Genomic DNA, 27739 nt, shown 5'->3' with positions numbered 1-27739 from the left:
GAACTTTGTTCCTTATTGAAAACTAATTGAGAGGACGAGGGAATGGGGTGGTGAGAGAAGTGGAGAATACTTTCAACAAGGATGCTATAACCCTGTGTTAATTAAAAATCATTGCTTAAGATATTACTCACTGCAAATGATATAACGAGATGAAACGCAAGAAAACAGCCACATTTCGGTTGACCGTTGTCAATGAGTTGTATTTTAAAGAAATATACAATGGAATGCCAAAACTTGGTGGAGGGGAAGAAAGGGGGGAGAGGATGAAAAGTTAGATTTTTCTGCCTTCATAAGGAGTCCTTCGTGTTAACGTAGACATCAATAAAGCTGTCTGAAGCAAAATTATAGACGATGGCTTTAGGGCAACAACAAAACATGTTGACATAAATAACTCCTAAATACTCTTTCAATATTAATATCAACAAGTGTCCCTTTAGTTATGGAGCAGGAATATATACCTCAGCATCCACGATGTATTCAGGTGTTGAACTGTATTTTGCAACGGCATTTTGTGCCTCTTTGCATCCTACAAAAACAAATACAGATGATTGTATATGACTGGAATAACGGAACACACACAGTGTGCATCTGTTTCTTTCTATTCCTCCAACCCTCTCTCTCCTTTTTTATCCAACCTATTGGTCCATGTTGATCCGTTTTTTAAGAGGGATCTGAAAAAATTGGATTGTGTAAATGAGCCTTTTTATAAATAAAAGACAATAATTGCAAATCAATCATGAACATAATTTTAAGGAAAAAGTTGTTACCTCCGACAGGAAGGTTATGCTTTCACTTTTATGCGTATGTATGTTTGTGTTTGCCTGTGCGCACGATAACTGACGAAACACCGGTCAAGAAAGAACTGATTAAAGTTTGGTTTAGTCTCGATAAAAATTGACGAAGAAATGAAGAAAAATTTTGTTTTGCTTATTGCAAACTTACTGAATGCGTAAGCAGATCAATACAATAAATGTAATCTTACAACAATAAATATATTGCTACGCAAAAAAGGAAGCAATCTCAACAAGATTACTTATTCTGAGCACATCGTTGTATAACTTATCAAAAGTACTTAAAATATATCTGTGTTTATCCAAAAAACATTTACATACCTACTTAAACAAAATGGGTTTCGCGACTGGGTTCGCCGCCATGTTACATATTTGACCAACTAGGGTGAACGGTACGTTTGCAGATATTAAAATAATGAACCTGGCGGAGGTCTGTCGAACCTGTGAAGTCTGAATGCCCTCTAGTTTTAAATATTTTTTTTAAAAAAAGCTGGTTTTATAGAACCTTTTTAGGGAAAATTTGAAAAGAGGTGAAAACCCTTCGGTCTCGGGCTTGCACAGATCTGCTCTCGAGTTTTTCCGAAAGTCTCCTCCGTTTGTACAAGCCTTTACAAACACAGTAAGCATCTTTTGTATTATAAGTGGAACATAAATTGATCTACTAAACAAAGAATTAATTCAGTTTCACTTTGGTTAGAATCCCATTGCTCAAAGACGGATAAATCAGGGCAGAAAGTACCACGAGGCCAGAGACACCTGCCTCGGTAGAAATTTGTCATTTTTTCTCCGCTGTGGTGTGTATGCTGAAATTTGAAAAATACCCCCAAACGAGTTTTGCAAGTAATATATTAAAATGAATTTAAGATGATGCTCATATAGTCAACCAAGTATTTGAATAAAACGAAATTTACTGACAGTTAAACGAAATTTACATATTGATAAACGTTTAAAGCATTTTGTGGCAAAATCATTTTCCCGCGACCATCAGAATTTCAAATTTTTCCTTGGGGGATAGGGGTTGAAAGCGCACACTCGGGTGATCTCTGCCTCGGTGACAAATCATGTCTGACTACGCCACTGCAAAAATGGGAGTTTAATAAATATATACTGGATAGATTTGCAGTGAACAAAGAAATGTCTTCAACATACTTTTCATCATCGTGGCCTCTACGCAGTGGAAATTTACCACAGCCAAACTAAAAACAAAATCATGCAAATAAAAATTTCAGACTAGTTTGTTTGTTAGTTATTTCTAAAGTGTAAGAGGACTGTTTGGCTTATTGACGAATATGTATCAAATATTTCTGGAGAAACAAGATACTAGTCTCCATTTGCACATCGTTCAAAACAGCCACATCTCTCGAAATTTCCTTCGCCAAATAAATTAGATAAAGCCCTCTGTAGCTTAAAGCATACGTAATAATAAGGATATTCAGGATCAGGAACAGGGTTCTCCTCTTCATCCTCTTCAAATGTCCATCTTGCAACACCATATCCAAAGGCTTGTTTTTTTTCGTTTTTATCTATGAAAAACACGAGCACTCCCGATTCACCATTTTTAAGAAAATGCTTCTTGCTCTTTACTAGAACAGCATTCTTAATGTCAATGTTTGTTTCCTCATCAAAATAGCCGAAATTAGTCATGAAAATTTCTCCACTTCTATCGTTTTCACCAACAAATTTCATCACTTTAGGTTTAGGAGTCACACGACTATTAACTCTTTTGTGAAGCTCTTGCCATATGGAACTCCAGCGAGGGCGGTTAAATCCCTGTCGTTTGCAATATACATCAACATTCTCATCGACTTCTATGGCCATGATGTCAGTATCTTTTTCTAAACTATAAAGTCTGCATCGATGGCCCAATGGAATTTCAGAAGAGTTTTCAGGTGGAGTGTAGAAATATTTATTGGAATTCAAAAACAACTCCACTCCGTTAGGGTCATTCTTTACTTCATGAAGCATATCAGGAAATTGGTCGATATCATCTTTGTTGTAACCAACATGAAAACACGTCAACGCGTAATGCTTGTCGTTATGGTAACAGAACATCGTTAACGTACCTCTTATTGTTGGCTCATTACTTCTTCTTACAGCAATATCCGATAACAGTTCAAGCTTCGGTTTCTCATATGATTTTTTACGGAATTCGACATACTTCGAAGTTCCAGTTCCCAACTTTTGATCAATTTCATTCTTCAAAACATCTTTATTCGAACTTCCTTTTTTATAATCAACTGTGACAAAAACGTGAACATAAGGTATTATCTTGTTAGGACCGACTGTTCCATACTCTCCTCGCATCCACGGTAAACTGTATTAAGTTTAAATGTAAATAAAATTCATGAAATAAAGCAATTACGAAGTGGGTGCTAAATGAAATATTGAAATTGTTTGACCAAGATATGGATCATAAACATAGAAATATCAAGTGGAGGGAAGGAAATTCTCCAAACTGTTTGCAATAGAAGAAATGTTTAGTTATTATAAAGAAAGAATGAGTTTCAGGCATTTTCATATTATAAGGGCTCTTCAAATCAAGTTATTGCGTCTAAGGGCTCTTCAAATCAAGTTATTGCGTTATTTTCAGGCATTTTTATATTCTAAGGGCTTTCTTCAAATCAAGTTATTGCGTTAACTTTTATCAATTTTTCCATTACGAAACTATTAGCATAGACTTAGCTGAATTTTAGTTTGAAGTGTATACCTTCTGAGTTTTGTATGCACATCATCTCGAATGTCATATTCATCATTTAGAAACTTTTCTTTGAAAAAAGGATCTTCTCCCTCATCGTCGTCAAAGTCATCATCATCATCGTCATCATCATTTGGAAACTTTTCTTTGAAGAAAGGATCTTCTTCCTCATCGTCGTCAAAGTCATCATCATCGTCGTCATCATCATATAGAAACTTTTCTTTGAAGAAAGGATCTTTTACTTCATCGTCGTCAAAGTCATCATCATCGTCGTCATCATAATTTGAAACTGTCGCTAACATTATATAAATGTTTTAGTGAATTAAATTATTCATAAGTACGTAGCTAATTATTGATAGCTATAGATGCTGCCAAATCAAGTGATGCATCAATATAAGATTTTAGAAGGTGCACAAACATGGGTCATGTTTATGAAAAGATCATTCTTGTTTATAAAAATTAATAAAAACTCTTCTGATATAAAATCTTCCTCTTTCAAAGGAAATTGAATTTTACTTATTAATTGTTACACCATTCGTGACTTAGTTATAGTTTAATAAGCAAAGAGTTCTGTCAAAAATTTACAAGTGTTAAAATTTAAACATGTTAAGCTCTAATATTTTTTGACATGCGTAACCTTGCTAAGCAAGCGTTTTGCCATAAAAGGAGAACTGTCTGCTTCTTGAGAAGTAAAACATACTTTAGAATCTTTGCCCGATTGTTTTTAAATAAATTAAATTCGAGCAATGCATTTCATGAGAATTAAAAATGTAATGCTTGTCATTTAAGAAAGAAACGTTTTTATAAAAAAAGTTATAGTACTTACCACTTGTGCCTGTTGCAATTAAACTACTTTTACTTGCTGTTTTTGTATCTCCTGGAAATTTTGAAACCAATGTTTGATCATCTTTTTCTTCAAAAGTGTTCTTGATCCCTGCAGAAAAACTTCTTTGATCACTTTTTGTTTCTTCCCCAAATTTCTCGCCTTTTTTCCTAAAAATATCATACATGTACTTTTATTCAATAGGTAATAATGTTCAGATCATTGTTTAAAAATATATTTCCGTAAACAGTCAGATAATGAAAGAAAAGATGGTACATTCAACATACAGTACTACAAACGAATTCTCAACGAGTTATTACGTTATGATCATGTGGAAAACATTTTTGAGCTCAAACATACTTTTGTCCAAAAGATAAAACTTCAGCAATAGCTCCATCTCGTGATTCGTTCATTGAAGGAAGATATCTCCATGAATAACTACTTCCCATTTCAAAACACTCCACTGATTTAAGATCTTTCCATAAATTTTCCACACCTCCCATGACAACCATTGTATCACCAGTTATAACTGCACAACACAGGGATCGTTTTTCCAACATGGATGGTAAGACTGTAATCTTACCAGTTCTTCTGTCATACATGATAACACTGTTCAATGTTTCTTTTCCATCATAACCTCCAAGAAGAACAACTTGATCTCTCCATTGAACTGTTGCCATGTCAGTCAATGGATGAGGTAATGGAGGCATTTCCTTACATGTAAGAGTCCTTGGATCAAACTCCAAAACACTGGATAAAACTTTGCTATCTTTCCCCCATCCTCCAAAAATAAGAACTTTGTCATCAACAACAACAGCTCCATGGCCATAGCGTGGTTCAGGCATATGACACAACTCTTTTAAATCATAAGTTGTTTCACCAGTTATCTTTATTTCACGAATCAAATCTGATGTTCCTTCGCTCTCATTGAGTACTGCAATGAGTTCTTCAATGCGTCCTCCAATGTGAAGGATTTGTTGCTTACAAACAACAGTTTGATGACCCCGAAATACATAAGGAAGCTCTGTGTGAAACGTCTTCCTTGTCAAAGTTAATTGTTTTATATTCAATGTCTCCATTGATTTGCAGTCTCTTCCTCCAACAACAAATAAATTGTCATTATAAATAAATGATGAAGCACACCTGTGGTTATTTTCCATTGATGCAATCTTAAACCATTTCTCCTCCTTCCATGAAAAAATTTCAACACTCTTTCTGTTGCCTCCAGCAACCAAAATATCAATTACAAATAAATCCATAACTAATTCAACTGGTGATGTCAATATTGGAGTAAAATGTTCATTTATAGTCATCTTGTCCAAAAGTTCAAACATCATGGTTTTCATTTTTTCCATTTCTTGGGAAGATTCAATCAAATTTTTATACCAAGACTCGACAGGGAATTCGTTGCGCCAGTCCTGTATTGGATTAAACATTTTTCCGTCTTCAAGTTCAATACTTGGCCAAGTTGATAAATGATCGTGATTGTTGTTGATCCTTGCAATGAACTGATATAAATGATGGTTGAGAAGAATGACAGACTTCATGTTTTCCATTCTTTGGGATTTTTTGAACATCGCTCTCATGCCACCACCGATAGAAACAGAGAACATTTGACGAACACCGTCAAATTCGTGCAGCTTTTTCATATAAGATAAACATAAAGTAATGACAATCTCCTGACGCTCCGGGCATTCAAAAATTTGTGCCATGATCTTAACAAAAATGGCAAATATTCTTTCCTCCAAGCTTAAATTTTTGTTGCTTAAAGCTCTTGTTGCTTCTTCACGAGATTTTTTAAATCGTTTTTTTGCCATTTCAAAATCCTCTGAATGTTGTATTGCACGGGAAAGATCATACCTGGTGGTGATGGTAGTACAAGTTGCCTGAGACTCATCATTATTACTTGCTTCTTCACATTTTCTATCACTTTCTACTTTGTCAATGCATTTAAAAAATAGAAGAAATCCTTCCTCCAAGTAGTTTAAACTGGAGCAAAGGTCTATTTTCGAAAGATTATCTAGCTTTGTTTTGATGTCGTGTAAATCTCGTATAATAAATTCGCGAAATCCTTCATTACCAACGTCACCGTTTTCTAGCCTGTCTGCTGCAGTATCTCGGGCTTTGTTCGTCAAAAATTGAAATAGAGCGAGCAGTAATTTATCATAAGGCATCGCGTTTTGATGATTTGTACTCGTAGAGCTTGTGTATAAATCTATTGCGTCTCTGTCAAAAGCAAAAACATTAGAAAAATTAGCTATGTTTGTATGAATACTCCATTCAAACAAAATGCTTTGTTTCTTTTCAAATTTCAACCAATCATATTAATATATATTAATATAATTACAGTAACGATTTACGGCATTTTCCAAAAATCAGATTTTTACCTTTGAAAGAAAATTTTGCAAATTACATAGGAAAAAGTAGAAATCGATAATGAGAGAAAAATAAAGGGAATTTTAAAATACAAACAAAACCCAAATAAAACTTAATGCTCCTGCTATGTTGTTGATTTAACGATAGTTCACCGGCAAATATTCAAGAGTTACTTTACAATACTTTACATGACATTAAATGACTATATTCTTGAGAAAACCGCTGAACGCGCGTACTGCATTTTTGCGATTTGACGATCATTTTTGACAAGCATGAAACTAAACTGACCGAACGAGATCTTATAAAAACTAGAGCACCATTTCTACAAAACTATCCTAGATATATCTCTGCTGTAAGGTTTTACAAAGAGTAGACAATATTTATAGTCCACTATTTAGTCCCGTTATTTCATCGATTCTGTAACATTTGTGTGTGTTTGAAGACATGAAAATTGATGTGTGTAGCGACTTGTAAAGTGTATTTATTAGCTAACATTAAATATGGCTCAAAGTCTACATTGTCAAGTGACGAAAGTAAAAAAGCGACAACTAGGGAAATACATCAAAGTGAGAGCTTTTAAAAGAGAAGGGAAGTTTATTCAAATTAAGATAAATAACAATGAGCGAAATTCTGTGTGGAAACCGCAACCATTTTTCTGGCTGATTCTGCTTTAGTTCATTAATTTTGCATCTATATTATATATTGTATTTGTTGTTACAATAGTTTGTGTCGATCAGTACGTCGTGCTATGTACGTCAGTGATATTTAGTGCAGCTATTGCTTACGTTTTATTGATAACGTTGACAATCTTCAGTTTGTCGAATGACCTTTGCAATGTTAGGGAAATTTTCTATATTTTGAAAAGCAATTTATTCTGCGTCGTAGACTGTCATTCATAAATCTTCAATCATGCATTTGCAAAGTTCACAAAAATCTCAAGTTCCGCTTTAGTGGCATAGGTTGACCGGGAAATTACAGTGTGACATATAGAGTGAGTGGGGGACTACAGAGTGACATATAGAGTGAGTTGAGGACTACAGAGTGACACATAGGATGAGTGGGGGACTATAGTGTGACACATAGGTTGAGTGGAAGATTACAGTATGCTATAGTGTGAGTGGGGGTTTACAGTATGACATAGGGAGATTGGGGGACTATAGTATGACATAGAGTGAGTGGGGGACTAAAGTTCGACATAGAGTGAGTGGGAGACTACAGAGTGATACAGAGGGTGAGTGGGTTACTACAGTGTGGCATAGGGTGAGTAAGGACTATAGTTTCTTTGATTGCATCAAACGCAACACTTACAAACACAATGAACCCAACGAAACGAACAACACAACAACAGCAGCAACGATACCTTATTTCAAAGGTACGTCTGAGACTATCTCGCGTATCTTTACGACCATACAACATACGTGTCGCACATAAGTCAATCACAACACTATGACACACTATGAAAAATGCTAACAAACGTCAAAGACAAAAAACAATCAAACGAGCGCTAAGGTGCAGTTTACAGAATAAACTGCTCCGGTCGCCACGTCTTGTACTTCGGTGTGACTGATAGGCACTTAAACATTAGACTTACTGAACATCACCAACTGACAAAACACAGCAATCAATTGGACTCGGTAAAATGCATTACTTACAGAACTGACTACAGACAATGGAGGCTTAAGCCCGCCGCACACTGGTAAACTTGCCGCGCATACTTGTTATTCGTGACAAGTGCGATCGACAGAATTTCCTAGTGTGCGCGGATGTTTTGAACAACATTTGTCATTCGTGACAGATGAGTCAAATATCAAACGCTTTTGTGGCATAGGGTGAGCGGGAGATTACAGTGTGACGTATAGAGTGAGTGGGGGACTACAGAGTGACTACAGTGTGCGGCGGGCTTTACGTTAGGAAGTTGGTATACCAACTTAGAACAAATCCAATGAACAGATCACAACAATTACCGCACTTTACGAAAACGATCTATTCATAACCTCAAACATTACTTTCAGATGACAATACACAATTGATACCCACACATTTCCTGTACAGACAAAATGATGACGTATGAACAAGACAACAAATACCGCCAACCTGACTCCTCACTTGACTCGATCTGAAGATGACTACCGCTAATGTTGTCGAAAGGTCATTCAACATCAACACCAGCAGTCTTTCTAAAAACTCTACTAACCTGGACAATCTACATCTACGAACATGCAACGATACTTCTGGGTTCAAACCATTCACTTTAAACTAAAAATGTTAATAAAATAAAGTCATAATGAACGAATAAGGAAGAGAAAGAACAATTTGCTCTGACCAAATGCGTTAAGTAATTAAAAAATGCTCAATTAAAAACAATTTCGTGTCACCAATTTGCTTTAGTATATACTTGTTACATTGCGTTTCGTCTTTATAATGTTGGTTTTTCACAATAAGGAAAAATAGCGAATCTATATTATTGATTGAAAATTTATATGACGACATAAGAATTAAGTCATAAGAAACTATTTCATTCACATTCTTCAAATATCTGTTTGTCTTTGTATTTATGGATTATTGGTGTCTGAAGCTGCTCGCAAAACACAGACCTCTTTTAATCTTCTTGTTGTAACAGAAATAATGAAAAGTAAAAAAAACCGAATTCGCCCTTCTTTGCAATCACAGATTAAATAATTGAAATAAGTACGATAGCGGAAAACGGTTTTAAGCAAATTAGCGAAATTTACGCGTATGATAATGAGTAACGCCTAGTCCAAGAACCAATAAAATCTCTTCTATACTTCATTCACGCGCGGGTGTCACGAAAGAAAGAAACACGTGACTAAGTAAGAAAACAAAGGATATAAATTCTCGACATAGCTAATTAATATGGCTAAGTAATAAACTTGGCTTTTTCTAAAGAAAAGAGAGAAAATGAATACTTGTTTTGAACAGTGTTTTTTTTTTACTGAATCGGTATTTGTGTTTTCCAGTATTACAAAAATGTGATCAAAACTGCCTGGCAGTAGAAAAATTATGGCCATTTATTACCTTATTTTTAGTATGACTAAAAGAGTGCGCAAAAAAGGCAGAGGATTGTGGTTTATTGAACTTTATAATGGACTGGAGTACTAACCTTTCCGTACTCATTTTTGACAACTCTTTTTTTAAAAAAGAGTGAGTACATTTTTACAAGATAGATGGTCATTGGTTATTTGGTAACAAAATCATACAGTGCGAAGATTTCCAAATTAGCATATTACGATATACAAACACCTTAAAATGGCTTTGTCAGTAATTGACTGTAAAATAATTAAAAAAGTAACCAAAAATTTCAATTTTCATGCTGCGTCTAAGAATGTTCAATAGGTTCAATTTAATTCACTATGTGAGATATTAATTAGTCACATTTACTAAAGCAGTATTCTAGAAAAGACCACGACACATAGCACATCAATCAAATTTCAATGAATGAGGAAAAACTCTTCTTTATATAAGTCATGTTATATAAAATTATAATTATCGCACATAATGATATGCATAAATGAAATTCTGTGACATGTCATAATTTTGACTCAACACGTTAATTTTGTAACTTTGCTGTATTAATATAATTTGAAATAAATGATAGAGTAAATTGGTATTGATGTGAAAAAGGTCGTATTTCCCTCGTGTAATGTATCCAAAATTTATTTGCGACTGAAATTTTCACCAAAATGAAGAAATTTTATCCATATGAAACATACGTGGCACTAATTTATAAGTTATATTTAGCTACAATATTCGTGATATCAAAACAAAACAATTGATACATGGACACAAAACATTAAATCAGAAGGTTAAAATACACTGTTACTTAAAGGCGAGTAATTTTTAAAATCAACATACTTCACAAATTTAGAAAGATTAATAACGACGGAACCAACCATGTGTTGTGTTTGCTTTTGCTTGATAATAAAGAAATTGAAATGTTAAATAAATGCTTGATTTTAATCACCTGCTGTTTTTATTGTAAAATATTGAATTCTGTTCACACCCAATAGAATATGAAATGCAAGTTTCTTATTTTAGCTATGACTGAAGTAAACACTTAGAAGTTTTGACTTGGAAGCTTTATGCCAATAAACCTTTCACAGTTTACCATTATTTAGTTCAATTATTGAACATCTTGGCTTACATACAAACTAACTGAAATAATCATAAAGTAAGACGGTGAAGCCAGCCTTTTACAAGTAAGATAGCTCAAAAATTAAAGATTTATAATTTAGGAAGTTAAGAAAATCAATAAACAGAGCTTCTTTAAAATTATCAGCGTTCCAACTTTGAAACGTGGTCAATGAAGTTTTGTCATTTTGTAAACTTTTTACAAGATAAACAAATAATCTGATCAGGGGCGTGAGAAGCAAGTAAAAGTTGTGGGGCTCAATATTTTAGGGGCAGTCTTTATTTAAAATGGGAATATCAGAGTAATTGATCTCGAAGTCTCTAATTTAGAATAACTTTGTCACATCTCAGTAATCAGAGCTACTTCAAAATTGATAGCGTTTGGACTTCACAGTTCATCATGCAAAGTTTTGTCATTTTGTGAACTTTTCACGCAAACAAATATTTTAAATAGTCTATCTTACAACAAGTTGAACAAGTATAGACCAGAAAAAATCACGTGTACTATCACGTGAACAAATGAGCTTTTCATCCCAAGTAAGCGCAATTTCTAAAGACATACCTAGTAAAACGTTTTTATGTGATCATCTGTGTTAGGAATAAGATAAAAAGATAGATGACTATATGAATGAGGAAAAAATTCTTCTTGATAAAAGCCATGTTAGATAAAATTAAAATTATTACACATAATGTATGCATAACTGAAATTCTGTGATGTGTCATAATTTTTATTCATCTTGTTGATTTTCTAGCTCTGCCGTACCAATGATATTTGAAAAGACTAATGAAATTAATTGTTGGTGACAACGCAAGAAAGGTCAGTATTTTGAAATGAAAAATTATCCAATGTGTTATTTGGAAAATCCCACCAAAATCAACAGACGTATCAATATAAAACATATGAAGTGTGAATCCCATCACGAAAATGACATTCATGTTTTTTGTAACAAATATAACAAAACTCTAGACTTAAGAACAAACAATAACACTATGATGAGTAAACTTTATAGTCAACATACCTTCACAAATTCAGAAAGATTAATAACGACGGAACCAACTACTTGATGTGTTTGCTTTTGCTTGATAATAAAGAAATTGGAATGTTAAATAAATGCTTGAATTTAATCACCTGCTGTTTTTATTGTAAAATTTTGAATTCTGTTCACACCAAATAGAATATGAAATGCAAGTTTCTTATTTTAGCTATAACTGAAGTAAACACAAAGATGTTTTGACTTGGAAGCTTTATGCCAATAAACCTTTCACAATTTACTATTATTTAGTTCAATTATTGAACATCCTGGCTTACATACAAACTAACTGAAATAATCTTAAAGGAAGACGGGGAAGCCAGACTTTTACAAGTAAGATAGCTCAAAAATTAAAGATTTATAATTTAGGAAGTTAAGAAAATCAATAAACAGAGCTTCTTTAAAATTGTCAGCGTTCCAACTTTGAAACGTAGTCAATGAAGTTTTGTCATTTTATGAACTTTTGATCCGAATAAACAAATAATCTGATCAGGGGCGTGAGAAGCAAGTAAAAGTTGTGGGGCTCAAGATTTTAGGGGCAGTCTTTATTTAAAATGGGAATATCAGAGTAATTTATGTCGAAGTCTCTAATTTAGAATAATTTTGTCACATGTCAGTAATAAGAGATAAATCAAAATTGATAGAGTTTGGACTTGACAGTTCATGTAAAGTTTTGTCATTTTGTGAACTTTTCACGCAAACAAATATTTTAAATAGTCTATCTTACAACAAGTTGAACAAGTATAGACCAGAAAAAATCACGTGTACTATCACGTGAACAAATGAGCTTTTCATCCCAAGTAAGCGCAATTTCTAAAGACATACCTAGTAAAACGTTTTTATGTCATCATCTGTGTTATGAATAAGATAAATAGATAGATGACTATATGAATGAGGAAAAAAATTCTTCTTGATAAAAGCCATGTTAGATAAAATTAAAATTATTGCACATAATGTATTCATAACTGAATTGTGACGTGTCATAATTTTTATTCATCTTGTTAATTTTTAGCCCTGCCGTACCAATTATATTTGAAAAGACTAATGAAATTAACTGTTGGCGACAAGGCCAGAAAAATCAGTACTTTAAAATGAAAATCTATCCAATGTGTTGTTGGGAAAATCCCACCAAAATCAACAGACGTATCAATATAAAACATATGAAGTGTGAATTCCATCACGAAAATGACATTCAGGCTTTTTGTGACAAATATAACAAAATTCTAGACATAAGAACAAACAATAACACTATGATGGGTGAACTTTATAGTTAACATACCTTCACAAATTCAGAAAGATTAATAACGACGGAACCAACTATAAGATGTGTTTGCTTTTGCTTGATAATAAAGAAATTGGAATATTAAATAAATGCTTGATATTAATCACCTGCTGTTTTTATTGTAAAATATTGAATTCAGTTCATAACAGCGAGACGATAAAATGAGATGGGCAAATTTTATATTTTAGCTATGACTGATGAGAATACATGATTTATAAATTTTACGACAAATTATGTTTCAGTTAAATTTGATAAACCTTATACACAGTTTACATACATTTATTTGAATTATTGAAATGTTCTCTGGAGAACTAAACTATTAATAAACGCAAAGTTGAGGCAGCCAGACAAAATATGTAATACCATTTTTACCAATAAGATAGCTCAAACAAATTAAGATTATGAACGAAAACTTTTCAAATAAAGATTTTTGACGACTGATACTAGGTAAGAAGGTTAATTTTGTCACATCTCAATGATCAGAGATACTTAAAAATAGCGTTCGGACTTAAAAGTTGAAATCCTAATCATTAAATCTGATTTTTATATTTTTCGTTTTAGGATGCTTTAATATTTATTTTTTATTGCTTGGCGCCGGCAACAAAGATGTCAGTTTTCATCTCATGATGTCATCTTCTGATCTAAAAAAAGTCGTCGTGTATATTAAATGCGCATTAGCAATAGTGCTTTTACGAAATTATGGAAACATTATTTACGACAAATGACCAGGACAAACAGACAATTTCAAGTAATACAAAATAAAACAAATTCCGAAAAGGGACATCTCGTTTCTTGATATTCAAGATAATACAAGAGTTTGAAACAAAAGATGGTGTAATATTTCGTCATTATTCCAAAGACATCATCAGACTAATAGTTTACAATGCAGGCTGCGAAACTTTTATATAATTATTTACATGCGGAAGTGACAGTAACGTAATTAGAAGACTAAACAATCAGGCAGTATACTTACATTAAAATAGAGATAATTTCTTAGAAGCTTTGAGACCACTATTAAGTTGTAGCATATTGCGTTTTATGAAAAGCGCTTCTAAGATGAGAAGTTGATTAGGATTATTATTATTACATCGATATAAGATTTTGGTGTTACTTGGAATCAAATTACAAGGATTAAATGGCACGCGTGTGAGATCGGGGTCAGAGTCAACGTCAGGAAGTGAGAAAAGGTGTGAGATGTAGTTGGCCTCTGGACAAATGAGTAAATGTTGTGAGATAGCACTAGAATTATTGTAATTAGTGGTATGTTGTGTTAGTCTTGTGTGTAGGTTAGTCTTGTGTGTAGGTTAGCCTTGTGTGTAGTCTTGTGTGTAGGCAAATAAAGTAGACAGTGGCTTCTTATCCTTGAAATTGTGGAAGTTTAAGAGTGTTTGTGCAGTATTCTATTGCATCAGAAACCCTGGAACTTAGTGTTTGGGCAGCCAATTTACTTTCATTTTCTGCTGCCACCATTTTATATGTACTTCCTTCAACTTGTTTCAGGCCTTCGTTATCCTGGAGCTTTTGTAATTCTGTAATATACTCCCAACATATTCTTTGACCATCACCATCAACTAATATTTTGCCATCTCCCAGCGTGTTCCTAATAAGCTTGATCATGTGGCAAATATGGAGGAACACATAACCTCTCCTGTTTTTATCTGATGGATGGATGAAATATGGGTGTAGTTGAGGTGGTGTCATACTTGCTCCAAGAGCTCGTAACATAGCGAAATGGCAGGATGGCCCATCACATACAAAAGAAATCACATCAACACCGATATCGTGAAGTTTCTGGATGCACAGCTCAACCAAATTTGCGCGCTCTTCACCGCTCAGTCCATCAATAAAGAAGTTGGCTACTGGAACTTTCCACGTTTGTTTCAAGCAAACTGCCATAAAAACTAGAGCATCCTTTGCAACGGGAGTAGAATCATCAGCTTCATCGTCGTTTCTGAGATCAACAAAGCCACGAAATTTCATGCCATCCCATGATACATGTTTTTTAATAGCCATTTCATCGATCATTAAGGAACACTCTAACTTCTCTTTATTTCTTACTTTCAAGGCAAGTGCTTCAAATGATGGCTGTGTAAATCCTGCTTCAGCAGGGACCTTCGTATACCATTTACGAATTTGTATTGGATGAGGTAAAGCTAAATTGAATGTTTTGCGTACAAAATCGTAAGCTTTCGACGAATAAAACTGAAGAGTTAATGCAAATGATTTAAGTTCATCCTTGACGTGTCTTTGACATCATTTTTTTGTATAGCTCTGTTGAAACACCAGCTATATTTCTTACCAGCCTTTCTTCGCAAGACGAGGAAATCAGATTCTTTTCTTTAAGCTGCTTTATAACTGACGTCAGTGAGGTAACTTTTTTGTTAAGGCGTCTTGCTTTTTGCTGGGTCGACTTAAGTTTCTTTTTAAGGTTTGAAACCTTTTGCTGATGAATATTCTTCATTTCTTCCGTTTCATGGTCTTCAAGCATTGTCTTCTTCTCAGAAAGATCGTCATCGTCACTCTCGACAGTCCTAATTAGAGGTCGCTTTCTCGTAGTGGTGGTCTAACAGATTTAAATGTTTTCTGAATACGTTGGTGAAATTTTTGATCTTGCAGACAGTCGAACTGATCTTAATTGGTTTTATCATGTTGATGTACGATACATGCATATCGTGTAGCAGGCAGAACTAATTTTAGCTACAGTGTGCAACTCAGTGTGAACAATTACATGTACATAGTTATGCAACTTTTAAACAATCATTTTTTTCCAATCTTTGTTTCTAAAAACTATTATCCCAAATTTTTCTTTAATTGTTATTCACCTTTTTCATATGTTGTGGAAAGAGTTTAAAACGAGTTGGAACAGCATCTTTTCGCAACTTAACAACTTTTCCAGATCTGTCAAAACAGCTTTCCAGAAAGTGATCTGAACACAGCCTGCTTGTCGCGCTAGGTGTCCAACGTTCTCTGTGTATATTTTAATCCATACCTTTCTTCTTTCAAGATCAGCAGGAATCTTGTCAAAAGTAAAAAATCGTGGCTATTTTACCGTTTATCAAGTACAAATGTAGAAAAAAGTGCACTACTTGCATAAACACTGTTAAAGGGAAGTGTGGGGACAACCTCCCTCATTACAATTATTCTAAGTAAATTTGTGTGCATATAAAGTAATTAAGATCAGAAAGATAATTAAGTAATTGCTCTTTTGCCCTCCGAAAAATTAACTTTGTCATTGCTATTCATGTGAACGTTAAAGAGGTTAGCGACGAAACGTCCGTGGAAACTGTCTTTTAATGGAGGTTTCGTCGTCAGATGGCCCTTCGCTACTGCTCCGATTGAGCTCGTCGTCTTCCTCATTGATTTTTTTCTTGCGTTTTGTACAGCCATATGCGCAGCATTGAGTGCCACATTTGTCTGGCATTTTTTAAAGATCTATAATCTTTTTTTTGCACTATATGCTAGTAGCTTTGATATTTGGCAAACCGCAGACTAAAGTACGAAATATGTATATCTCTATCTTTCGCGCCAATTCAACAAGTTGATCTCTATAATGTCTATGACTTGTTTCATCATAATTCTGAAATAATTATCTGGTTAAAAACATTGTAAAAACCACCATTTCATTAGCTAAAATTATTTAATACTTTATATAAATCGTGAAAAATCTTTCAAACTGTAATCTCCAACTCGTTTTACTTAATAATAAATATCGGAAGATAATTCCACGACGTTCGATTGAACATTTTGTGGCAGATTGTGCTGTGATATGATATTTAGATGTGCAAATCCCAGTATCTTAAGCCTTCGTCGCTGCTGATGCTTTCAAATCGAGCTACTCTTGAAATCACTTTTACGGCGATGTATTGGCGTATTCTGCAATCTTTTTCTTAAAAAAACTATGGTCACATTACTTTTTTTCATTAATAGAGTAAACCAGTTTATGTAACCGTCGTGACTTGCAAGTAATTGCAAGATATCAGCTTTGACCAGATATTTTCTAATACAACGCCATATTGATTCTCACTGCTTTGGGGCTCCGGAAGTAAATTTGCCCGGCTTCAACCACTAATTATTAAATGTAAGCCGTTGCACTATCTAGTGTATTATGAGATCTGTGCAAGCGATATATTCATACCTTAAAACCAAAGGAATCATTTCTGTCGTGAATTACCATCCATCCGATACGCCAGCCTGGCACCAAGAACCTGTCATTGACACATAACGATTGTATAGTTTCCTCAAAATGACGTAATGCAATAGAAATGCGCATGCTCACCGACAACTAGAACAGGAACATTTTTTGTTAAAGTTCCCATGCTATGGAAAGGCTCTTTGCCGAATGTCTGCAGGAAATGTGAGAAAAAATTAATTTAGTTCAAGCCTTATTCAGTGTTGCCAAGCCTGATCACCTTCTCGGGCAGTACCAATAAAATTTAGAACCCAACCCCCTGCATGTCTAACAACTGTGTCGACGTGAGGCAAGGACGCCATCATGAAAGATGTCTCAAAACCCATTCCAAACAATTATTTAAAAAACCAAACCTCGACTGTCAAATTTGCAACTGTATATGAAATCAGGAAAAGCAGATATTTGTCGTAAATTCTGTACGTTTTGCCACCTTTTAAGATGGCGGCTTGCCTCACTCATAACCTGACCAAACCCACCTTCGAGATGCACAAATTTGAAGCTTTCTTGTTTAAGCGACTATTACAATCGTGATGACCTTACATTAGTTGAAACATGAACGTATTTAAAGTCAGATAATTTAGGGCATCAGGAAATTCAAAAGTCGTCACGTCACATTAAAATAACGAGAACTTACAACATGTCCATAGACTTAATCACAAAGAACTGGGATGTGGTATTTTTCAGCAACTGTAAGAAAATAAGACCAATATGAATGCACGAAGTTTGTTGGTTAAATCGGAGGAAAAAACTTGTACATGTCTTGAGATATTTACTGTTAAAAATTTCTTCCAAATGTTCTCTTTTGTACACAGAACCACAGGGATTTGATGGGTTGACAACGACAATAATCTTTGTTCTCTCGTCAATAAGTGAAGCCATATCGTCCAAGTCGACTTCCCAACCATTTTCAGGCTGAAAATTATAAATAATCATTATTCATTTGAACATGAACTCCAAAGCAACACCACAAGATTAGTTTTAAAGGAATCCTTTGAACTACAGACTGTTTAACTTCATTGAAGAATAAATTGGAAAAGTCGTTGATTTCCACTATCACAATCAGAACATAATTAGAATATTCTTAAATCACCATTATCATGATTATGAGAACAGTCTTTAATATTCATTATCATAATTAGCACACAATAAAAACAGTCTTTAGTCGTAAGCAGTAACGTAAACGTAATATCTTTAATTTGTACAAACTTACAAAGAGTTTATAAGATCGTGTTTCAATCCCCCTCGATCCACAGATGCATTTGTAAAGAGAGAAACCAGGTCTTGGAATTAGGATGTTATCACCATGATCAACTAGGGCGTTTAATGCTATCTCGATTGCTCCAGAGCAACCGCTGGCCAACACAACATCCTGTAAAGAAAACAACATAAACATAGAAGTATAGGCGTTTTCATAAAATTATTTGTGTAAAAAGCCTCTCATTTTGTTAAGTCGGGTTAGGGCGGTTGCATTCTCAGGTGTCCTAACACTTGAAAGACATTTTATGTAGGTGCATACGTTATTTTCATTCGCCCCCGGTAATTTAAAGGGTGAGACTAAAACACTTAAATCTTAAATAAACTTTGTTCCTTGTTAAAAACTTATTGAGAGGAGGGGGGAGTGGGGTGGTGAGAGAAGTGTATTCAACAAGGATGCTATAACCCTGAGTAAATTCAAAATCGTTCCTTAAAAATATTACTCACTGTAAATGATATAACAAGATGAAACGCGAGAAAACAGTCACATTTTCGTTGACCGTTGTCAATGAGTTGTATTTTAAAGAAATATACAATGGAATGCCAAAACTTGGTGGAGGGGCAGAAAGGGGGTGGGAGAGGATGAAAAGTTAGATTTTCTGCATTCATAAGAAGGAATCCTTCATGTTAACGTAGACATCAACAAAGCTGCCTGAAGTAAAATTAGAGACGATGGCTTTAGGAAAACGAACATGCTAACATGAATTTCTCCCAATTACTCCATCAATATCACCATTAACAAGTGTCCTATAGTTATGGAGCAGGAATATGTACTTCAGCATCCACGAGGAATTCAGGTGTTGAACTGTATTTTGCAACGGCATTTCGTGCCTATTTGCATCCTGCAAAAACAAATACAGATGATTGTATATGACTGGAATAGTGGAACACACACAGTGTGTATCAAAACAACAGCAATCCTTTCATTTGTGAAGCAAACACTGACAATTATCATACCATTCTTTCCACACTCCTCAAATCATAATACAAATTCTAAATTTGTACGTCATGTAAGCTAGAACAATGCAGCAAAATTCCACTTTACGTGGTACTATCAATCAGTTCCATTACGAATCGTTCAAGTAGCCACAGAACAACGAATATTTAAAGTGTTTGGTTACAGTAAGGGAACTTACACTGTTTACTAGTAGACTATATTAAAAAGTCTTTGAAGACTACACAAATTTCAGCTACTGTCCAATGCAAATCCCGAACACGAAACTCCTTTAAATTATGTTCAGCCTCCTAGGGGATAATTTACTGCTGAATAGTGCAAGTTGTAAACATCTTGTGATCTTGAATTCATTCCAAAGTCATCGTCAGAAAATTGGAATATTTTGTGATGTCTAAATGTTGAAGAATTTTATACACCCTTTGTATTACAAAGAGAATCAATCTTTATGTAAAAGTGTTCTTTAACTGGACTTATTTGTTCCAAAAGGTTAAAATAAAGTCTAACTATTGTGATCATTGTAAAAAAAGAATTGGCAAGAACTATTTTGCATCATTATTTTGCTAGAAGATTCTGCTTACAATCCGGTGTCATTAAATGATATTTGTGAAGATGGATTCCGGGGAGGGTGATGCACTATTATTTTGCTAGAAGATTCTGCTTGCAATATAATTTTGTTAAATGATATTTTTGAAGATAAATTTCCCAGGGGGGTAGGGTCCACGGGTGATTGAAGCACTCAAAGCGATTGATGTAACTAACCATGAGCTGGTATGTAGCAGTTGTCCTTTCCTGACTTTATTGCATCACAGAGCGCCCAAACACATTCTTCACTTGGTGGTAGGTTGCCAAAAACTATGGGATCACCTGAAATATAAAAAATATCCTCAATGATAACTCAGTCATGCACGGTTTTTGGAAGATTATCTTGAAACAATTTGGCTCCAAAGGGGGGTTGCACCGAACCCAGATAATGCTATTGAAACTTTAGTTTTCGAACAATCTGTGCGAAGTGCTGGTTCACTGTTCTCAAACTTCACACTAATGATGGGACTGTATTTTGAATATAATATTTTAACACTTCAATAAGATGTTTACAGTGTTGTGCACGATTTTACGTTACAAGCGTTGGTTCTTCGCGATACGGAATAATTAAATTGATCTTGATAAGATTACAAACAACCGTCAATCCTAGAACTGCGTTTTTGAGCTTTGTTGCCTTCTGCAATACGACTCTAATTTGTTAAATTTGTATGAGCAGTTCATACACCAATAACGTCAACTTTTCCGTACTCCCAAACCAACGCTTGCAAATTATATTTATGTATAATTATATTTATGACTTGCAACTTTGCTATTCCGTTTCTACCTACATCCTACAGCAATGACGCATTGCGGTGAGAAAGTGTTCATTAACATGAATATAGTATTTTACATCAATTTAATAATATCAGTTATATCTTATAATCTATAATATGACACAGTCACAAGCTACATAATTTGACAAAAAAATTTACAACACACTCCCCACCTTGATTAGTCCCACTAATCAAGCATACTCCGTGTCTTCCATACAGAATCAAGAGCAGCGGCTCTCTTTCGTCTACCCTCCTGTTTCGCCTCCCTTCTTCTCAGTCCTTTTTCATTCTCTTTTTGCTCACATTCTCTTTCGTCGTGCTTTAACTCGGTAGGAAAGAGCTTTTGGACGGGACGATTGAGATGAATAACTTTACCGTTCTTAACTAGCCTGAATTAAGCGCCTCTTACTACCTCATCTCTCCCTAAAAACAACCCCTCTATTACACCTGTCTTCCAATTTTTTCTTTTGACATTATCCTCATAAACAGTCACGACATCTCCCTTCTCTACTACCCTATTGGCATTGTACTTCTCCTGCATATGAAACTCTCTTAAACCAACCAAATACTCTTTACGCCACCTATTCCAAAATGCATTTTTTACTCAAAAACTGATACCGTTTTTACCCTCATCAGACTCCTCTTAACCAGACCCTTCGTCTGGCATGGACAACCTTCTTCCCGTCACCAAATGCGAGAGAGTTTATGGTTCACTACCCACCTCGTCGTACGTATAAGTCAATGGCCTAGAATTTAATGTTGCCTCAACTTCTACCATCACTGTCAATAGTTCGTCAAATGTAAACCTAGTATTTCTTAATACCTTCTTCAAGCACCGCTTCACTGACCTAACCATCCTTTCAAAAATCCACCCCACCAGGGAGCTCTTTCTAGATTGAATTTCCACTCTATGGTATTGTTTCCTAAATACCCTAGTACACTTGCATTATTATAGAGGTTTTCTAAAGTCTTGACTGTGGCTTTGAATGTTTTTACATTGTCTGATACCATTAATGATGGGGTCCCACTTCTAGCTAAAAATCGTCTAAGACATCTCATGAATTCATCCGCAGACAAATCTTTAATTAGGTCTAAATGTAAAGGCCCTTGTTACGCAACAGGAAAACAATGCGATGTATGCTTTGTCTGTCCCCCCCCCCCGCCCCTGATGTATATTTCACATATAGTGACCAGCAAACTCTACCCCTGTCTTCAAAAATAGCTCCGCTTGCTCTACTCTGAATGCCGGAAGGTTTGCTTTGTTAGGTCTATTATATGGTTTACTATCTAATTTCTTACACACGACACATTTGTTGAGAATTGATTTTACCTTTTGTCTGCCTTGTGAAATCCAGAACCTTGACCTTATCTCTGCTAAAGTTGCCCTAATTCCGCTATGATGTACCTTTTTGTGGCAATGCACAACTATTAATTCCGTCAATCTACCTTCCTTTGGTAATAAGATTGGAAACTTCGTTTGCTCTTCCAAGTCTGATTCTGCTAGCCTACCCTGACATTTTAGTAACCCCTCATCTTCCACTACCTTGAGTTGTACCTCTAACTGCTTGAACTTATCCTCCTTCTTTAGCCTGTCTTGTGAAGACTTCAACCAAAGTTTTTTTGTTTTACTTATCTCCTGACTCCCTAATTCCGTGAAGGTTAAATCTTCATGTTTCCCTTTGATCCTAGCGATCAAATTCCTGACAAATCGTGTGACCCATGCCGTTACACGGAATAACTTCTCAACCCTACTGTACCTCTCTATAGAGATCACGTTCTGAATACCTATTTCTTCGTTAGTATCTACTACTAATAGTGCCGTCCGCTTTTCTTCTTCTTTACTCTCCCCAGTTACGCCTACCTCTGATTGCGGCCATTCTCTTTCTACGCTACTCAGCCACCTTGGTCCTGTCCACCAAAGTGATTGCTCTTGTATCTTCGACGCAAACACTCCCCTGCTTCCTAAATCAGCGGGATTTTCCATTCCTGGACAATGTCCCCACTTCTCCTTCTGTGTTATTGCTAAGATTTCATTTACTCTATGTCTAACAAACTGTTTCCACTCACCGCGATTCTGAATCCAATATAATGCTGTAATACTATCTAAAAAGTATCTTGCTTCTATTTTTCCTACTTGGCCTACTAAAGCTTTCCGCACAGATGCCATTAACTTTGCTAACATCAGCGCGGACATCAATTCTAAGCGCAGTATAGTAAATTCTTCAGCGGCGCAACTCTAGTTTTTGCTGTTAACAATTTCACAAAGACTCCAACACTCGTGCGACAAACAAAATATACTAGCGCGCAATACGCTTTCTCGCTTGCATCACCAAACCCGTGAAGTTCAAAAGATTGAATTTTGCCCTTCACACCACTATAGATGCATCTATTTAGCTTAATAGTCTTAACACGGTTTAGATCTTCAATCCATTCAGTGTATAGACCGGCGTGCTTTCCTCTTATCTCGTCATCCCAATCAATCTTTTCTACGCACAACTGTTGAAACAAGATTTTCATCAAAACTATTACGCAGCTAATTAAACCTAGCGGATCAAATATCTTTGCTGATGCGCTCAGCAGGTTTCGTTTAGTTAGCTTCTTGTGACTCAAGTCTACTACAAACTTTTGTAGGTCGAACATGAACAGGTCATTGCCGCAATCCCAGCATATACCTAAAACTTTTGTGTAATCATCGTTATTTTGGACTCCCAAACTCCATTGTGTGAATGTTTCATCGTCTGGATCTGTCACCTGCACGACATTGTTCTCGCAATCACGCTGTTCTATATGCGCTCGTACGTTTGCGTCATTTGTCTTCCATTTCCTTAATTTAAACCCGCCTTGAGACATTCTAAATTTCGCATTTTCATATAAATCGATCGTTTCGTGTGCGCTTTTGCCCCCCAAAACTAAGTCATCAACGTAAAATCCTTCATTCAATTCTTGAGCAAGCACTGGATGTGATTCTGCAAACTGCGCTATGTGATGCCTAAGCGTGGCGTTGAGTAAAAATGGCGAAGCATTTAATCCAAACACTACTCTGCAAAACCTGTAAACAACAACCTCTAAATTGGCATTTGTCGCATCTCTAACCCACAGAAATCTTAAATAGTCCCTGTCTGCTTTGTCTACTTTACGTTCAAAAATGCTTTTTCTATGTCTCCTACCAAGGCCACTCTGTTCTCCCTAAATCTAATTAATATATCAAACAACAACGGTGTTAATGATGCTCCTACATGAAGACAGTCATTCAAAGAAGTCCCTTTCTTACCCTGATGATGCATCATACACTATTCTTAGCTTAGTTGTTTTGGCTTCTTTACGTATAACCGCTTGATGGGGAAGATAATGAACATTCATCCCGGTTCTGACTCGTCAACCCTTTCAATGACTCCGTTTTAGTTGATCCCTGATAATTTTATCATATTCCTTTAACAAATCAGGCTCATTTGACAAACGCTTAATTTCCTTTCATGCGTGCTAAACTATTGGCATAGTTACTTGGTAAATGCCCATGACCTTGCTTCCACGGCAATTTAACAGAGTACTTATGCCCATTAAACTCAATTTTATCTAACAAGGCTCGTGCACATCGTCAGTTTCCCTGACCCCAAGTGTTTCTAAATCCCACAACTTGTTCACCTGCCTGTTTATGTTTTTCTGCGTTGCAGTCTGCGAAACTAAATTAACATGTGCATTTTTGACTTTCGAGCTCCCTTTCAGTGGACCGCTTGCAACCCATCCTAAACAAGTGTCAATCGCAAATGGCTCATCCTTTTTGCCCCTAATTATTTATCCTTTATGAAAAGCCCAAAGGTTATCTGCTCCTATCAAAGCATCCACTTCCAACATCTCCTGCTTCAAACTTACTTCTGACAAAAAAAAATTTTTCAAATGAGAATACTTCTTTTTAGCCACCTCAATATACTCATTTTCTACAGTACAAATACGTGGAACTACTAATGCCTCTAAACGAATTTTGCAATTACCCCTAACTAATGCGACCTCGCAATTGATGACCCCTGTCATCTTACCTTCATTTGCTCCATCACCAAAAGTGTTGACCTCTAAAAATTCCCGCCTTGCTACATTATGCTTTGCATCTTGTTTTGCCATGTTTGCCATAAAAGACTTCTGACTTCACGAGTCAAAAAGCACTCGCACTCTCTTCCTATTCCGACCTACAAGAATTCCTTGCGCAGTCTTCAAGGCTACCCTAGTGTTTGTACTCACATGCACGTTACTCACATTTACCTGCTCTGTTTTCTCTACGCTACCACTCTGTTTTTCATCCTTCTCTTCCTCCTTTTTTCCTTTGTCACATATAGACACATGATGATCCTCCCCTCTTTATCAAGCACTGTATGAAAAGTTCATTCGCATCGCGCGAATTTCGCAATAATGATGTTGATTGCATCGACAATAGTAACGGTGATTTCTGCGTTAGGAGCTCATCAGACGAAACTAAATGGTATGAAAACAATCTCGGTGTTCCAAAGTGTAGCTGTCATTCGTGGAGAAAAACGCAATTTCCCTGTAAACACATGTACGCAATTTTCAATACTTTTAAAGAATGGATTTTCACAGCCCTCCCACAACACTATAAAAAAAGCATTTTCATAACATTGGACAACGGCTTGAATCTGGAAGAAAATGAAAAAAAGAGAAAACACGATGAGACTGATAATGAAAACAAAAACAATGCAGAGATTGTCGAGCATACTTATGACGTAATAGTGCAAGAGGATGAAAGAAGACGTGAAACAAAGGAAAACAAAATTAAGAGAGAAAAATGTTGCGAACTAAAGGAAACTGCACAAACGCGAAATTTATTGCTGGAGAAGTTGAGCCTTGTTTGAACTCAGGCATTCACCGTCAACGAGCTAAAAACTTTGCAAGAAGCGCTTGACTACGCAAATAAAATGCACGAAATCTTAAATGGAAATTGCCCAGTCAGTGAAGGTTTGACAATTAGAAATAGTCCAACAAAAAAGTGTTTGAAAGTAAGTAGTAATATACATGGGGGTACGAATCCATAAAAAGTTTACTTTTTATGTATTCGAATCCCCCATGTATATTACTACTACACTCGTGGGTAAAAACTATCTTTATAACAGCGTAAAATAAGGCCATGTTTCAAAGGCGTCCCTCAGTTAAAGGCCATGTAAAAAGTCATTGTTTCAAAGGGGGGTAAAAAACTCGAGTTTACAATCTATCGTTTAAAAATATGGAATCTATATGTTTTTGAAATATATAGGTGCGTTTAAATTTTATAAACGGTCTTTACAAACAAATCTTAATAAGCATCGGTTCGGAGAGCATCCGGCAGCACAGATCACGAAGTGATCGAGCAGGGGAATGGGATGCTCGAGAATTCTGGAACCCAGGTGGGGAAATTTTTCACGAAGTGAAAAATCGGGGTTCCCCCATAGATTCGAAGAATATTCGAAGAATATTCGAGAATAACAGAGGCTTAAGAAATGCTCTTCAAAAAACCGTCTTTAATAATCAAGTGTTAATAATCAAGTGTTATTAAAATATCAGTAGCAGCGCGCGTGTCTTAGTGCATGTTTCTAACAATGGTTGTTTAATGTAATAGCACATTTCATCAGCGCATGTATAATAATACAATGTTGTACAAAATATGGAATCTATATGTTTTTTAATTTGTCTGTCAAGCGCGTGTCTTAGTGCATGTTTCTAACAATGGTTGTTTAATGTAATAGCACATTTCATCAGCGCATGTATAATAATACAATGTTGTACAAAATATGGAATCTATATGTTTTTTAATTTGTCTGTCAAGCGCGTGTCTTAGTGCATGTTTCTAACAATGGTTGTTTAATGTAATAGCACATTTCATCAGCGCATGTATAATAATACAATGTTGTACAAAATATGGAATCTATATGTTTTTTAATTTGTCTGTCAAGCGCGTGTCTTAGTGCATGTTTCTAACAATGGTTGTTTAATGTAATAGCACATTTCATCAGCGCATGTATAATAATACAATGTTGTACAAAATATGGAATCTATATGTTTTTTAATTTGTCTGTCAAGCGCGTGTCTTGTGCATGTTTTTAACAATGGTTGTTTAATGTAAGCAGCACATTTCATCAGCGCATGTATAATACAATGTTGTACAAAATATGTAATCTATATGTTTTTTTAATTTGTCTGTCAAGCGAGTGTCATATAATTTTTGTTAAAATTGTTTTTAATAATTGTTTCAGGATTTTGAATTCTTTTGTATATCGCTTTTGTATTAATTACTTATCTTTAGGTTTTAGCTTGATAGTTATTTTAATAAATTTTTTAATTTTTCGATTTCATCATTTACAAATTTTTAGTTGATAGAATATTATCTTCTATAGTAGCCCAAAATTTGTGAATAACCATTATATCATAGATAATGTAGATTGATGGTGAATAAACTTGTATTTTGGTTAATCCATTAAATGCTTTAATCCATTTTCTTTTCCATTCCATATAACCTAGTGAAGCTGGAGATTTTTTTGTTCAATAATAATATAAATATAGTTTAAATTATCATCAACACAGTATACATGATATAAATCTAGTAATGCATTAGCTATCTTTTTTTCGTTATCATTTGTTATTTTAATGATAAATTTTTTGTTAATCTTATCTACCATCACATCTAATTCAATTGTTTTAGAGTTATCAGATGGATTTATTAATAAAAGTGTAAATTCAATAGATTTAATATTATTAAAATTAATTCTGATAATATTTTTTTGGCTATTATTATTAGATGGGTTATAATTTAATTGATTACTATGGTATACTACTTTACCATTTACTCTGCTATCAATCTC

The 27739-nt window shown here is 35.0% G+C and overlaps 4 protein-coding genes and 1 long non-coding RNA gene across 8 annotated transcripts in view; 1 reads left to right on the top strand and 4 right to left on the bottom strand.

The window, feature by feature from the left end:
- Positions 1-18740, bottom strand: part of LOC124449643 (tyrosine aminotransferase-like) — a 55492-nt gene extending 36752 nt beyond the window's left edge. The window contains exons 1-4 of one of the 2 annotated variants that reach the window (XM_047000596.1): positions 18547-18740; positions 18110-18248; positions 17971-18023; positions 17426-17490 (exon numbers count right to left, since the gene is read on the bottom strand). In XM_047000596.1, coding sequence (XP_046856552.1) covers positions 17986-18023; positions 18110-18248; positions 18547-18729 — 360 coding nt within the window. In that variant the 5' untranslated portion in view covers positions 18730-18740 and the 3' untranslated portion in view covers positions 17426-17490; positions 17971-17985. Of the gene's footprint in view, positions 1-17425; positions 17491-17970; positions 18024-18109; positions 18249-18546 lie in introns of those variants that run through there. The other variant, XM_047000597.1, reaches the window with a different exon arrangement.
- Positions 1680-27729, bottom strand: LOC124449629. 3 transcript variants are annotated; one of them, XM_047000569.1, is made up of 8 exons: positions 27718-27729; positions 16271-16274; positions 13145-13182; positions 11854-11913; positions 4670-6535; positions 4313-4479; positions 3499-3781; positions 1680-3105 (listed from the first exon to the last, which is right to left on the bottom strand). In XM_047000569.1, exons 5-8 carry the CDS (start codon positions 6481-6483, stop codon positions 2112-2114), a joined length of 3258 nt encoding a protein of 1085 aa, XP_046856525.1. In that variant the 5' UTR covers positions 6484-6535; positions 11854-11913; positions 13145-13182; positions 16271-16274; positions 27718-27729; the 3' UTR covers positions 1680-2111. The 3 variants fall into 3 exon arrangements, with proteins under 3 accessions (XP_046856525.1, XP_046856527.1, XP_046856526.1); XM_047000571.1 differs by lacking the exons at positions 16271-16274; positions 27718-27729 and having other exon boundaries at positions 4346-4479; positions 13145-13302; XM_047000570.1 differs by lacking the exons at positions 11854-11913; positions 16271-16274; positions 27718-27729 and having other exon boundaries at positions 13145-13302.
- LOC124449657 lies at positions 11957-13185 on the top strand. The gene is made up of 2 exons (XR_006949475.1): positions 11957-12198; positions 12878-13185. It is a non-coding gene; the product is annotated as an uncharacterized LOC124449657 (long non-coding RNA).
- On the bottom strand, positions 21101-23001 carry LOC124449638. Its single transcript, XM_047000592.1, has 2 exons — positions 22259-23001; positions 21101-21225 (listed from the first exon to the last, which is right to left on the bottom strand). The coding sequence occupies exons 1-2, from the start codon at positions 22882-22884 to the stop codon at positions 21222-21224; spliced, it is 630 nt and encodes a 209-aa protein (XP_046856548.1). The 5' UTR covers positions 22885-23001; the 3' UTR covers positions 21101-21221.
- On the bottom strand, positions 23100-25016 carry LOC124448991. Its single transcript, XM_046999935.1, has 3 exons — positions 24935-25016; positions 24771-24835; positions 23100-24086 (listed from the first exon to the last, which is right to left on the bottom strand). Exons 1-3 carry the CDS (start codon positions 25014-25016, stop codon positions 23100-23102), a joined length of 1134 nt encoding a protein of 377 aa, XP_046855891.1.
- Positions 27730-27739: the final 10 nt, after the last annotated feature.

The sequence above is a fragment of the Xenia sp. Carnegie-2017 genome, unplaced genomic scaffold (genome assembly GCF_021976095.1).
Source record: "Xenia sp. Carnegie-2017 unplaced genomic scaffold, XeniaSp_v1 HiC_scaffold_23, whole genome shotgun sequence".
Classification (NCBI taxonomy): domain Eukaryota; kingdom Metazoa; phylum Cnidaria; class Anthozoa; order Malacalcyonacea; family Xeniidae; genus Xenia; species Xenia sp. Carnegie-2017.
Note: the sequence above shows the minus strand (reverse complement) of the source record. Positions and strands in the feature narration are given on the sequence as shown.